Source organism: Calonectris borealis, chromosome 7 (genome assembly GCF_964195595.1).
Source record: "Calonectris borealis chromosome 7, bCalBor7.hap1.2, whole genome shotgun sequence".
Lineage (NCBI taxonomy): Eukaryota > Metazoa > Chordata > Aves > Procellariiformes > Procellariidae > Calonectris > Calonectris borealis.
The window spans coordinates 16,876,180-16,891,172 of record NC_134318.1 but is presented as its reverse complement, the minus strand read 5'-3'; the positions used below and the strand labels follow the sequence as shown (position 1 = coordinate 16,891,172).

The following is a 14,993-nucleotide window of genomic DNA, read 5'->3' as shown; positions in this document are numbered from 1 at the left end:
GACGTAAGGCATGGCTCTGAAAAAGAGTTAACGAATACACAGAGCAGGGCTCGTCTTGATGGCACCAGTGTGTACCAAGCTGTATCCACAAACGTAACTCGGCATGATGAGTATCGGTGGTGGGCTTAGGGGAATGCGGGTTTGCTCTCTAGATCATCATAACTTGTTGCCAGTTTTCATTTGGTGATTTTAAAACTCCTAACACCACTCTGAGCCTTCATTTCCATTTTCTAGATTTTTTTGAATTCATGGGGAAGTTTTAATTTGCTTTAAGTTACACAGTTTGTCAGAGATGGGCCTAAAGAATGCAGGACGTGTTTTTCCAGAAGTAACAAGTAGTTTGTTCAGCTATGGATACCGTAAAGAGCCCAATTTTTCCAGAAGGCAGAACTGCTCAGCCCTTTGGTCTGAATATCAGGCCTCTTCCATATACACTGGGTTGTGCATCTGGAAATGTTAGTCATTCTGAAAGTCTTGGTTGAGTTGTGAATCCCAGTCCTTCACTAACTGTCATCTGGGCCATTTCAAGGGCTCATTAAATAGGTCTGCTAGTTTTAAGATTGGAGGAGAGTCCAAAGTATACCTATTTACTTTCAATACAGAAATCCGGAGTCTTCATAACACACATTTTGTGTTATTTTTGGCCACATAAATCTCTGCCATATCTGATTCATGTAATATTTATGGGAGGTATTTTCTCTTGGAGGAAGATTAGGGAAGAATCCCCATGCCCTTGTCCTTGCAAAAGCCAGACCATCATTGTTATTGGGATTATTATTATTTTATCTCGCGATGTGCTCAGGGGTTTCTTGCAAGTGGCTCTGCTTGATTGTTTAGGTGGTAGAAGTGCATGGGCTGTGCTCAGTGATCTTTACTGTCCTTTTTGTCTTGCAGATCGAGGGATTTTAATGGCTTTCAGGTAGAAGCCAAGTGGAGACAATCAAAATGAATTCTATGGACAGGCACATACAGCAGACCAATGACCGGCTGCAGTGCATAAAACAGGTAAGCTGAAAGTGGAGATCATTGTTGCTAGACAAGCATTCTGTATTGTGTGGCAGGATGTGTTGTGCATTATGGTTACCTGTTGCTTAATGAATATCCTTGCCTTTTAGAGGGTAGGAACGAGACATTGTAATCTCATTGAAGAGAAGAATATCTGCTGCAAGAGCTGGTGTTTAAATCTCAAAAGCCAAACTTTCCCTTTCACCTTTCTAAGAAATCTTCAGCTTGGAGACTCACCAGCTCTGTCTCGGCTGAAAGCAGAGCAGTGCTAGTCCTGCCAGCTCTGCCCTGAAGGTGTCACAGCGGGCAGCCATCATACTTGTGCTCTGAGCACAGTAATCCAAAATTTCGACAGGCTGGTTTTGATTTGAATCCGGTATCTGACCTGAGACCTGCACTACCTGGAGATTCGAACTTGGACGGTTGGCATACCTCCAAGTGCTCAGGTTAATCGGTTTGCGCAGAGATGTAAAAACTTGTATTTGCAAGGTAAAATTTTCAGAAGCATCTGTTTGTGAAGATGAAGGGCCCTTATAATTCACTTGAAAGGCAGTGGGATCTAAGTCTCATTTACAGATTTCCTCACTGTAACTGTGCTTGCAAATGCTTTTATAACCAAGTGAAACTACAAAGGCAAGGACGGAATGAGCAGATGCCATCTTTCCCTGCTTTACCCTTCTCAGTGAGCTTTGTTCTCTGGCGTTGCAGGCAGCATGTATCCTCCCTTCACTTAACGTTCTTCTCCACATGCAAGAATCCTTACAGAAAATTCATAGCAATGGTCCTTTGTGTAGAGGAGGTGAGCAAGAGAATGGTTTCTCATGTTGATGTTTCCTGTTTTTCATCTCTAAACCAATGCATGCATGCAACAAACAGGTGCAGAAATGTAAGCAGCACACGGGTATTTTGAAGATTGGTTATCCCAGCTGGATCCATGAGATGAGCTCCAAAGTTCATCTCTTCAGAACTGGTTGAAATTTTCTGAATTACATTGGAAAAATAGATAGACATTATTTTGTGAAATAATGTTCCCAAACATTTCCTTGTTGTCTGAGCAGTTTTCTCTGTCAGTTCAGGCCACAGCATGTTTAGAGGCCAGAGTCCTGCTGTTTCAGTTCTATATTTGTATTAACTAAGTTAAAAAACTCCTTGCGTACCCTTCCTACTTCTGCTGTGGGACATGTGCGTATTGCTTCTTGAGAGAGCGCAGCATTTCCCTGTTCATAGATTTCTTTGTGTTGTAGACACAAGCAATCTAAATTAAAGGAACTGATAAAAAACAAGCATGGGGTATTGGATCGGTCTAGATTTTAAAACTTATTTTATTTTATTTTTATTTTATTTTATCTACAACTTCCTTGAGGGGCAGCGGAGGGGAGGGTGTTGATCTCCTCTCTCTGGTGACCAGTGATAGGACACAAGGAAATGGAACGAAGCTGTGTCAGGGGAAGTTCAGATTGGACATTAGGAAAAGGCTCTTCACTGAGGGTGGTCAGTCACTGGAACAGGCTCCCCAGGGAAGTGGTCATGGCACCAAGCCTGTCAGAGTTCAAGGAGTTTCTGGACAACGTTCTCAATCATACGGTTTAGTTCTAGGTAGTCCTGCAAGGAACAGGGAGTTGAACCTGATGATCCTTATGCGTCCCTTCCAACTTGACATATTCTACGATTCTGTGATTATCTGTTTCCATTCTCTTCGTTTCAGCAGTCTCCATTATTATGTTTTGTCATGTTTGCCTAGATATTAGTAGAGGTTTATACTTCATAGAATGTGTTGTAATGCAAAGAACAGAAAATGTGTGTTTATTTGCAAGTCTGGCCATGCAGATGCTTTGGGGGATATAAAAAAAGAATAGAGTTTATGCCTAAACCAGCTGATTTTTCTCTCCATGTTTCCTTTGTGAGAGAGGATTTCAGAAGAAATCAAACAAAGCTAGTTCGTAGGTCAAGGAGCAGAAATAGGAATCTGTCCCTGCAGAATTGCTGGTCATAATCCAGCCTTGGTCTGTGGTGGCTCTCTCTCTTTCATCACTCTGTGGTGAAACTTAATGCATTTAATGCATCACTCTGTGGTGAAACTTTAATGCATTCCTTTTAGAGGCCTGAGGAAAACAGGAATTTTGGGATTTCATCCCAGTTTCTTATGAACAACTTTCCGGTATAGAAAAAACATATGCTCTTGCCTGGCACAAATTGCTGTTCTTTTTGGCCATCCTAGCCCATAGGATGAAGAATGAAGTGACTTGCAGAACAATTTAACCTTCCAGCTGTAAGAACAGACCTTTAAATCAAGTGGAGAGAAATGGAGGATGCTGCTCAGTTCCTTTTTCTAGAGCTGTCGGTTTCTGTGCATAGAGAATTTGTATTATTTTAATTAGATAAAACAATATCAAATTACATGTCTTACAGTATTGAAGAGAGATTTTTGTAATGGGTACTCTGTCAGTTAAACCACTAACTTCATTTATAGGCAACTAGGATATTTCTTCAGCGATGAAGGCCGAGGGGAAGGAAGGAAGGTCAGAATTCCGAGCATTTGTGGAGAATTCTCAGTTTTGTTTGATCCTGTCTGGAAGAAAGCTCAGGGTTTTCTGGTGGACTGGGACTCTGTTCTGTCAGACAGCAAAGGATGCCTGATGAGGAGGTATCCTACTTGGGCATGCTTGTGAATTCATGGTGCCTGTGTTTTATACAGGCCTGAATAAAAGAATAGAGATGCTTTTGTTTTCAACTTATGAAAAAGCGTAGTTAACCAAGACAGTGACTGAACACCAAAAATATAAAGCAGAAAGCTTTTTTGTGAAAGTGGCAATACTTGCATTTTGTTGGAGAGGAATGGCTGGGGTTTTTTTTGTTGTTGTTTTTGAAGAACTTAGCATAGAGACTGCTCTTTGCTTTTTCATAGTTCCAAAATCTTGTGCTGTTACCTTTGCTGGAGAAGGAGACAGAAACTGACTCTGACTAGCTTTTTGGAGGAGACTCACCTCTCTGTCACAGGGTCATAAATTTCCAGCTTGGAGACATTTACCTTGTTCTTTGAGACAGGTCATTAGCTGGCAAAATTAATGTGGTACCACAAAGAGTAATTTCCAGTACACCCATAGAGAACTGGACCGCACACTGTTATGTGCACGTTGGTTTGGGGAGCAAAGCAGTACCTTGCATGGCCATATCAATGTATCTTCACCGATTTGGGGAATTAACTTGCACAGTCAGACAAAAATCTGCCTGCTTTTTCTTCCCCAATCTCCAGTCTTTTATCCTTTCTTCCCAGCCTGTGAACAAACAGTACTGCTGCTCTCCTCATTGGGGTGGTTAACAGAGCGGTGGCATGGAAGGTGCACTGCAACAGGGGGAGGAAAACCATCCTTCCTTGGCGCCCAGCATCTTCATGTTTTATAACCTTGCTGGCAGCTAGTGGCTCATGCAGCCAGACCAAGAGCTGCCTGCCACCCTCCTTGCCCCTCACCCCAGCCCCTGAGAAATGCTATAAATGGTAATCCATGTGCCTCTCTAACTAGATCGGGTTTCAACACAGGGTCAGGACAGACTTCTTTCTTCCCAGCCCTGTGATTGTGAGACGCTCACAATATCCTTGCTGACTTCTGTTCCAGGATCAAGGTTGTGTTTTATCTTCATCTTTTTTAACGCTTTAAAGCTACAAACCCAAAACTTGTATATGATCAGCTAGTTAGGAAATGAAGTGTGTGTGTTAAGAAATGTTTCAGAATAGATGAAAGGGCAAACTGAAGAGGTGGCTGTGTATTTACGCTTAAAAAACCCCCAGACTTCTGTGGAAGACTGGAACAGCTTGTGTGGTCTCTTTGTAGCTGATTCCTTCAGTATTTGTAAGTGTATGTGCTTTAAAATCAAACATAGTTTTTTTGATGTACAGTGGAAAAAGCCAAAGTAACAGCCTTCCCTTAACACATGCAATTAGTTTGTCATGACACAGGAGACTCTTCAGGGTACATTGAAGGAAGCTGGATCTTCAGGGTGCAGACATTTTTCTTTATTTCTTTGTCCATACAAACAAAAACACAAAATGATTTTGTGCTCAGGGAAGGTCTGATAGCCCCTGAGAACTGCCCTATTTGAGGCTGTGGTAATAATCTGTTTATCTGCCGAGTACTCATGGCTCAGGTGACTCTGATGCACCGTCCACCATGGAACTCCGGGGCAGCAGGAGCTGGCTCGGGCAGGCACAGAGCTGAATTTGAGGGCTTCCCTAGTGCCCAGGGCCCAGGCACAGCCTTCTGAAGGAGCCAGCTTGGCTCCCGCTGCACAGGAACTACCAACAGAGAATTGACTGGTTTTCTTAAGCCATTCCTCATAATAGACCAGAGGTGTGGCTTTAATCAAATACCATCCATTATTTTTCTCATGTGATACGAGCAAATACTAGGCAAAATCAGTGGGTTGCATGATGACATATCCCTACTCTTACCCTGATGGGTCCATTTTCAAAACTTAGAGCTATTTTAAATCTAGGGACTTCTACCTTTTGTCGTCTCTGTTTGCTGTTGGTCAGTTTGTAAGGTTTCTATACATCTCTTCTGAAATTCTTGAAAAGAGGAAGATGGAGAAAATCTTTCTATATTTAAGTTACAAGGAAGCCACGTCTTTCAGAGTAGGCGCATGATATCTTCCTGCCGTGCTGAGGATGGTTGTCAGAGTTCATACTAGAGCCGTGCTGAAATTTTAGTAATAGGTTAAAGGGAAGTATGAAAAGGCTCCCTGGCACCAAAAGTATTTGGTCGTGGTGGGAACAGAGAAGGTTGTTTCTGCTGCTTGTGACACGTTACATCAGGACACATGGAGCAATATTATCAAATGATGCTGGATCACTCGGGGAACCCCACTTAATTGGAGGCACACATCACATGATTTCTAGAAGCAGATTAGCATTTCTCCCATCTTTCCTTCAAGAAAGCTTGCTGAATTGCTGCAGTTGCGATGCTTTATAATGTCTCCCCAGCCATTCAGAAAGATATGCTAAAAGTTGCAATTGCTGTGTGTTTGTGTTGATCTTTTCTTGCTCAGACTGGAAACAAACAGGCCCACTTCTTTCATTATTCAGCGATCGTTTTTTTGGTCTCTTGCAATTCAGAGCAAAATAGAATTCTTTGTATATTTACATAATGGTTAGCATTTAAGCCCAAAAATGTTTGAACTAATTCATTTGCTCTTCAATATTATTGTTACAGACTCACGTAAATGCTCAGCAATCCTAAACATGTTATTTTTGAATATATTTTAGACTGGTTAATATGGACTGGTATGAAATTATAGCTGAAAATTTCATTCTTCAAGAACTTTGAAAATGAGAAGTATTTTTATGAAGGGCACATTTATTTAGAATACGTATTTCTTTGGTTGTAGCCCATATAAGTGTTACAGGTTTTTTTAGCAGCTAAATATTAAATAACATACAGCAGTAAGGCTAATGGTGAAAAAGACCTTTCTTTTCCATACGAAGACATTTGATGGGCCTCAAGTGTTAGCTTATTGGTTGAATGGTCCATCAATGCTGTCTTAGTAGCTATATTTTTTTTTTTTTTTTTCCTGAGACCCGTAGCTGCAAATTCTTTGTCTGCTTTCGTGCTCAGTCTGTTGGAATATTCCTCTGCAAGAGTTAACTATGTTTAGGAAAAACTGACAGCAGACCAGCTTTCCTGGCTCCTCTAGTCCATTTAGAGACTTGTCAATCAACATTCCTGCCCTGTTAGATCCTGCATCCTGGTAGGGACTGCTCTAGCTCAGGCAGTGAAGCCACAAGGGAAAGAGCAAAGAGGCAGAATGCTAGGAGCACTTCTGGAAGGGAGGGGGAAGAAAACACCTTCTCGATGTTTGCAGTATTTGTCTAGTTTGTTTATCTGACAAGATTCCAGTGGGCGGAATATAACCCATCATCTTTCGAGGCGGGCCGGTAAAGTTGGTGTAGGTAACTTCTCTCCTTCGCAGTTCTGCTGCTTGTTTCACTGCAGCACCGGTCCTCGAGTGCTGGGACTTTAGTATTGTTAACTGTTTTCGAGGAGAAAATATACATGTTTTAAACTTACACTTAAAACTTCTAGTACCCATAGTATTTAGAATAATTTTATTCTTTTCTGTGCAACTAATCTGGCCTATTGCTTAAAATTGCCTATTGGTAAATAAGGATGAACATTTGAAAATTCTAGAAATCTGTAAGTTGGATCCATGCTGTCACCTTGGTGTCAGATGAGGATAGGAAATCCTTTTCATCAGCAGCTGGGTCAAACTCTGCAGTGAACATGTGACATAGCTGGCAACATGTCTCTAGCTTCTGTTTTGCCATTTCTGGCTCTTCCTTCATACGTATGCGCTTGCTACTTGAGTTCCTTCCGTTGTGTGCATTCATGCAACAGCAAATCCATAGCAGGTATGACTTATGCAGCATTTGCCCTTAAGGACCATTGTACATGTTTGTAAAAGCAAAAGGTGTTTTTAGAAAAGTTGTTTGAAGTGGTGATAGTACTGTTAATACCAAGAGCCTTCAGCTGTGCAGACCTCCACCATCATCTACTGAAGGAAAACTCTGTTTGCTGGTGGTGTTTGCTCCTTACTGCTTCTGTGCACTACGCAAGAAGAGCCGCTAACGTTGTACATAGGCAGGTCACAAAGCTTGTGCTGCGGGCAATTTTGTAAGCACATGCAAATTAAAAAGATGTACGGGGAAACTTTTTTCCTTTTGACTTTGAAATATCTCGGTAACGTCTAGCTGGCTTGTAGGACCCATGAGAATAGGTTATGTGAATTTTACATCTTCCACAGTGGTATCAGTTCATGTAGTGGTCATTTTAAATAGTCACCTTGAGATTTTATCTCTGCATAGATTGAGAGATTAAAATAATAAAGATAAAGTCAGTTGATTAAAAGTCCTATAAAAAGCACAATCGGTTAGTAAATAAATTACTCAAATGAGTCAAAAAAATTAATTGGAAAACAAAGTATGTCCCAACAAATGTGCTGCTGTTTGACCGGGTATACTGAAGACTATTGGTTATTTTTCAAAATCAGTGCATTTATTCTCCTGAAATTTGGAAAATGAATAAATGTATTGATTTTAAATGCATTTTTAAAAGTTGATTCAGTACATAAGTCAGGGGAATTATTTCTTTTTAAAGGATGCATTATTGATAATAATATTCCAGTCAAGGGATGTTTTAATACTTTATTAATGTCTTTAAAACACCTTGATATGGAAAGAACTGCATGAAAAAAACCACCGTCCCCAACTTTTCAGAACGTGTTCTCAAATTATTAAATCGTTCATTACACAATTATTTATCTAGATGCCCCACTTTGCCTGTATCCTTCACTTGATCTTTTACTAAATTCATTGTGAAGCTAGATTTTTTTGTAAAGAAGGCAGGTAAACAAGTCTGGAACAAATACGCCTATTTTCATCAATAAAAACCATTAACAACTTAAGTAAGTATTTAGATAATTATTCTAATAGCACAATAGTATTCTAAGGGGAAGAGCATGGCCACTGCTTTGAGAAAATTAACTCCTTGATATGTCAAGATATTTAGGACTGAAACTACTTGCTGAAAATCACGAGGGCATTAGAGAAGAAAGCTCTTGTATCATTACATTGTCTATTGGAATGATAAAGCTAAAGAATCCTCAGCATCGTTGCTGTAGTCGGATATAGAGACATCTTATGCTAGCATGTTATGACAGGGAGATACTAATGGAAAATGGCTTGTTTCTATTGCCAAGAGGAGTGAGTGAACTGGTTAGGCAAACTGATTTCATAATTCAGGTGAGCTGTAATTGCAAATTTAAAGATAGATTGGAGCCTTGCATCACTGAGCATGGCCTTAGAGAAAGAACAACACTTGTACCTTTGTTTCTTGACACTTTTTCCTATAAAATCACTCTTTGTGAGTGATTAAGGAAATATAATTCAGAGCCCTCTGATTATTTTGTGTCTTTTGTAAACCGTACTGTTCTCAGTGCTTTCAACTGGCATAATAGCAGTCCAGGTGCTGGTGGTAAGAACGGTACAAAGATTGGACTGGGCACTGTTGTTCCATTTGTTGACAGATGAACAAAAAGACATATTGCCACTAGTGTGCCCCATTTCCATCTTCAGTCAGATCTGCATCACAGCCTTCAGACCCCTAAGTCACTGTTTCGTCTTGGGCAGCGGGGAGTGAGGTGGAACAGCAGTAGATGGGGTTTTGACAAAAGAAGTTTAATTTGTTGCATGTTCCCTTGTATAACACAAAGGTATATCAAAGTATATCATAAGTATACTGCAGTTATGTAGATACAAAAGGTACAGAGCAGGAAGATGGCATTGTAATTCTGATCAACAGAGCTAGGGAGTGATTCTTGTTTGAGCTCTTCTAGCTTCTGTGTATAATGCTTGAGGATCAGGATGTTGAATCCGTCTCTTAACACTTTTGTAAAACTAACAGACAAGGCAAGGTTGCAATATCTTTCCTTTCCTCCAGCATGTGCACGGAGATGTACAATCTTCCTCACAGATCTCATGGTATAGGAGATCCAGGCAGCAGAACAAGGGTATTCAATTACCAGGCATTCACCTTTTCTGAAACCAATACTGATTTATACACACACTTTATACTAAAAGTGTATGAGAGAAGCCTCTGTGGAAATCTGCATTACTACAGATTTTGTTCCCTTACAGCTCAGAACTGGACAACTTGCTTTTTTGCAGTTCTATGATGCTTGTGGTTTTTATTTGTTCTTTTTCTCATTTGTTTAGCATGTGATCTCCTGTCTTTAGTGTTGACTTCCTCGTTCATCTTACCCAGTATTTTCTTACCCAGTAAAACATCTGATAAAGAGGTGCTGGTCTTTGCTCAGTATTTACTGTTTTCCTTTGCAAAAAAAACTGCAGTGGACAAATGGGGCAAAGGTGACTCCCTTTCATTCTGTTTTTTTAAGTAGGCATGGCTAACATGGTTTTAATCTCTCTCTCAGTGTATCTAGTGCTTCGCAAAATGTGAGCTTAATAAAACATTTATCAAGCCTCCAATGGAATGAGCCATGTAAGTGCAAGATAATTCTATTAATTAGGGATCTCTCAATCTCACAAACACTAAATTGGGAGGGGGGGATTATCTGAATACAAAATACACTGCTTGAGCCTTTTAATTTTTTGATAAATAAAACAATCTTTGATATTCAAGGGGACTGTGGAGAATTGAACTATATATAACTATATCCTGATAAACAAAAATCACGCTCCCAAAAGACAGAAAATAGCTCAATACTCCCCTCTATCCTCTTAAAAAAGAAAAAGACCATTTGTTTCGAATCTTCATTGCAGATGAATTTTTAATATACTTGAGTATAGCTGCTTGTGGATAAGGCCTTTGTATAATCACACCTGACTGTAAAAAAAAATAGTAATAGAGAAACCACCCATTTCAGGTTACGGCATTTTCTACATTGAAAGCGTATCCTCGGTTAAAGTCCTGTATTTCTGTAACACCCTCTGAGCTCTGTTGCACCAGTGGAGGGCATGCCAGGGAGAGAGAGAATTCTTGGTGGATAGCGATCTGAAGTAGAGGCCTGTGCATGGGAGAGGGGCTCGTGGTTGGGCTCACTCACGGAGCCTGTTCAGGTTTTAAAGTAATAAAGACTTTATTAATGTATTACAGCAAATGATCTTCCTGATTTGCAGGTCCTCTTCTGCTTGCTTATGGTGCTGAGTGAGCTATCAGATTTAGGTCTAGTGGGAACATACTTATGCACTGAGTAATACACAGAGACCAGCCTTGTCTCCCCTTGGTTACGCTGTGTCAAGGATGTTTGTCCAGGAATCCTGTTTACATTCTTTAGATAGGTTTCGTTTGGGAGCTGAACGCCCTTTGCCTAACATGCAGTAATTCTGCTCCTGGGTTGTTTCAGCTGAAGGGCACGTAATCTCTTTCTGTTCTCTCTGTCCCTTCCCTTTCCTGGTCCCTTTCTTTCCTACTCCCCTCTTTGCCCCCCTTCAGTACCACAATGCATTTTTATTACATGTAATTATAGGCATGTCTGGATGAATATTAAGATAGACAAAAAAGTCTGAATTGCCTGGTAGAAACTGCCAACGCAACCAAATCCTGTCTCTCAAGGGTCAGAGCAGGTATGCACCAGAGTTAAAAAGTCATGTAGGCATGGAAAAGAGTGGGTCAGCTCCTTTCTCAAACCAGTATCAATCATTTTAGTTCCAAAGGAACTATGGTTTGTGCATTAATAGTTTTGAGCATCCTTATTTTTGTATATAAAGTTTAATAACTGCTGTATGTTTCATTTTGCTTTTAAATTCCTAGATTTTACAACCATATGAGAATTTTAACTTCCATTGTTGTGGATAAAGGCTTGAAAACCTGCATGCCAGCAGCTGAAAATAGCAAGCAGATCATGTGAACTTTAGAGTTGTATACATGCATTTGAAATGTCACGAGCTCTACGCAAAATTTATGGCATGCTGAATATCTGGCTCATCATTTGGAAAAGATGGGTTTGGTACTGGGTTTTATATCACTTGAAATTCTGGGCCTGTTGCAGGGTTTTGCAAGACTCATAGATGAACTTGTTGTCTAAACTAGGAATAACTTGGCTGAAGTTTGGGGGTTAACCCCAGAGTAAATATCAGAACACTAAAAAACATTATTTGCTTTTGGCACCTCTCTTTGTATGCATTGTGTTTTATGGAGAATAATGAGGAATATAAATAATAAAAAATATTTCTCTAGGTTAAAATAGTCGAAAATACCATTATTTTAAAAAGGGAGGGGGGGTGTTGTGAGGCAGGAGCAGTATTTATACTGTGAACTTAACTTGGTCTTCCTCTTACATTGATGGTATAGCTCCACCTTCGGGAGAAGTTTCGTGATGCGTTTAATCCAAAGTGTGGGCTGCTGAGAGCAGAGTCCTGGTACCTTCCCAGCCCTACCTTGTGTTTAGTGCCAACTTCTTTGAGTCAGGTCTAATGATCGTGTGGTCACACAGGGAATCTCACTGTAAGTGGTGACTGAAAATCAGTATTTGGGAGGTTAGTTCACGGTCAGAACAGCAAGCGTGGTCTGATGCACTGGAAGTAGTGGAAGTATGTGGTTTGGGGAAGAAGCTCTCAGGGGCAGCCTGGCATGACACTAAGCATGTCAGGAAAATGTATCCTTAGTTTTAGGTCAACTTCAGTCTAGTATTGGCATGAAAGGATGATGTACCATAACCTGTGACCATTCCCATGAGCTCCTGAGTGGCCCGCCGCTGGAGTAACACACTGCTGCTCCCCTGCTAGTGCTAAGGTTCAAGGAGCTGCACTGCATGCCACTTTGGAGAGCCAATCCAGCTGAAATGATTAGTATAGGATGAGGCTAGTTCACCACGCAGCCATGTGTCCCCTTCTGCTGCGCGGGAGGGCAGGCAGGAGAAGGCAGAGCCGTGAGAGGCAGGAGCCTTTCAAGGCTGGCAGCCGCTGGTGCTTGCCTTCACTGGCAGTGCTTGTGGAACAGCAGCCACATAGCTTTCTGTCCTGCAGGAAAGCAGCTGCCTCCTGGATTTAAGTTTTGCCAAACGAGCAGCCTTGCCACATGGTGTGTAGGAATGGGTTAATTTCAGAGTGAAGAAAAGGCTACCTACCATCTAGCTATGTTTTCTTTTTCTGTGCAGTCAAAAGCTCCGTATGTTGCTAGTGTGTTCTATCGCTAATGTAAAATTCCCAGACTCATTGATTAGTGAAGCTAGACAGTAGACAGGGTCCAAGTGGCTAACCATGTGAGAAATTCAGTGACTGTAGGCTACTGTTAATTAACCTAGAATCTAGCAACACGGCATAGTGTCTGTATGATAAGTTATATTATCTTCAGCAGCTCAATTAAATTAAGGAGTGAGACACAGAGCAGACGTAACTCGGCAAAATAAACAGACAACTTGAGTTAGCCTTCATAATTTGGTGCGACATCACGTAAATAAATGCAATAACTTGTTTAGCATAGTTAAGCAGTTTGCTGCTCAAAAATTTATTTGTATGACATCTCATTTTGAATAGGTTAAGTTGTGGCAAATTAGGTCTGTGCCTTCAGTCTGATGTATTCCGCGGAAAAGAGAGAAAAAAAAATCCTCCACCAGAGATATGTCATTTGTAGATTGAAATTCTACATTTGTTTTCTATAGCAACGAACTGGAACATATGGATTCCATGTTTAAATGATTCACTTTCCATACCATTGCTGTCATGTTAGCATTTCTTGATATGCGTGAGATAACTTTAACCCTCTGTAATTGCTCTTAATTTTGACTGTTATTCTTCCATTACTTACTAGACTGTTCTGTCTAAGATACACGAGCGTACATCTGGGTTGCAGTCTTCTATATTTAGAGGAGATAAGGCTGTTGTCCTTGCCATATTTCAATGTGGATAATTGGTTTCTGTCTCTAAAATCATATTGAGTCTTTGGTTGCAGGAAGTGGTTTGCACCCACTTTGGTGTGGGTGTGTAGACTGAAAGTACTCGATTGTGCTTTAGTATCCTTTTTAAAAATAAGATCTTTATTACATGTGTCTGTTTCACTCATAGGGGCCTGAATTCATACGTGATATGAAGCTTCTACTTTTGGGCCCATTGCAGAGTTTTATTGCATATCAAGACTTTTTGATCACCGTCTAATTGGAAGGGAGTAACAATTTCAAGAAGTGGCTGTATTTTGAAATGTTTGCACCAAAAATTGCCGCGTATTAGGTGTTGTGTGTAACTCCCATTTGAATGTTGTTTTCTTCCCCCTCTCGGGTGACTACATAGCAGCAAACCATGGAACAGGCACACAGACAGTTGCTGTGAAAGCTAATGAACTTGAGTGTCCTAGTGTACCTGCATCCTCTGCCTATATGTCCACTCTAATTTACAAAGATGGTCTGTTCCTTATGTAGATAAAATGTTGAAGCCAGAGGTGGTCACGAGCAGCAGGTAGATGTTCCTGTCTTCCCTGGAATCCAGCCCAAATGTCAGCCCAGTCCTCAGAAAGGGACTTTGCTGGTACAATTCACTCTTCTTGGATATAGTAGAGTGGAGAGCAAAGTCCTTTGCTGTTTTCTCCATCCCCCTACACCAGACTGTTAATTGAAGTGCTACAAAGAAAACAAGATTCCTTCCAAGACCAAAAATAAATGACTCTCAGAGACTGTCTGTTCAAAGCACTACCTGGTGATCCCTCCAATAATGATACACTCACATGCATCAAGTATTTCTGTGATTTCTGTTCCATTCAGGCTAAGAAAATATTAGGGGTTTGGAGTTATAAATTATTACATTGAAAATTTTCTTAGGTTTTGAAATAATGGAAATTGTCATGTTTCACTAATAGCCTTCTAAAAAGCAGATGATACTGAAAGCAATCTGGTAAATAACCGACTCATTCGGTTCACTGGCTTTGTTCATCTCTGCTCCAGATTTTATTCATACAAATCCTCTCCGCTTGTTGAAAACACCATTGCTTGCAAGCATGGTGGTGTTAGGTGGCCCTTCACTAGTAGCTTTGAAGATACACCAAGGTGTGTCATAGCAAGATCTGGTTCATTGTTACTTTCTTCTAAACCATCTACTAACGAGGTGATTTTTTTTTTTCCTTGTTCACATGAAGCACAGTTTCAGACTAGACTCTTCAGGCACATGCCTTGCTATTGTCAAAACGCTGCCAATAATTTCAGTTGATGAGAATAGAGCCATGCATGAGAGATGCTTCACAACAAAGCTGATGGATGGATCTGGCATAAACTTTGTTTTGTACTTCTGTTCTTGGATCGAGAGCTAAGAAAATCTCTTCAATTTCTTGTTTGATGAATATAGTAGATGTAATACTCTTCTCAAGCAGGCTGAGAAGTTGTGAGGAATGACATCGGGGCTTTTTGCCTTGGGTGTAGGGTTTAAGCTGGCAATAAATAAAAAATCACAGTAGGCATTTAGAATGTCTTCTTGCGTAACTCAGGGAAGGAAT

At 40.5% G+C, this 14,993-nt stretch overlaps 1 protein-coding gene across 1 annotated transcript in view; it reads left to right on the top strand.

Annotated features, from left to right (window-relative positions):
• Window positions 1-14,993, top strand: part of ZMIZ1 (zinc finger MIZ-type containing 1) — a 312,000-nt gene that overhangs the window by 149,077 nt on the left and 147,930 nt on the right. The window contains exon 3 of the mRNA XM_075154379.1: window positions 895-1,005. Coding sequence (XP_075010480.1) covers window positions 946-1,005 — 60 coding nt within the window. The 5' untranslated portion in view covers window positions 895-945. The remainder of the gene's footprint in view (window positions 1-894; window positions 1,006-14,993) is intronic.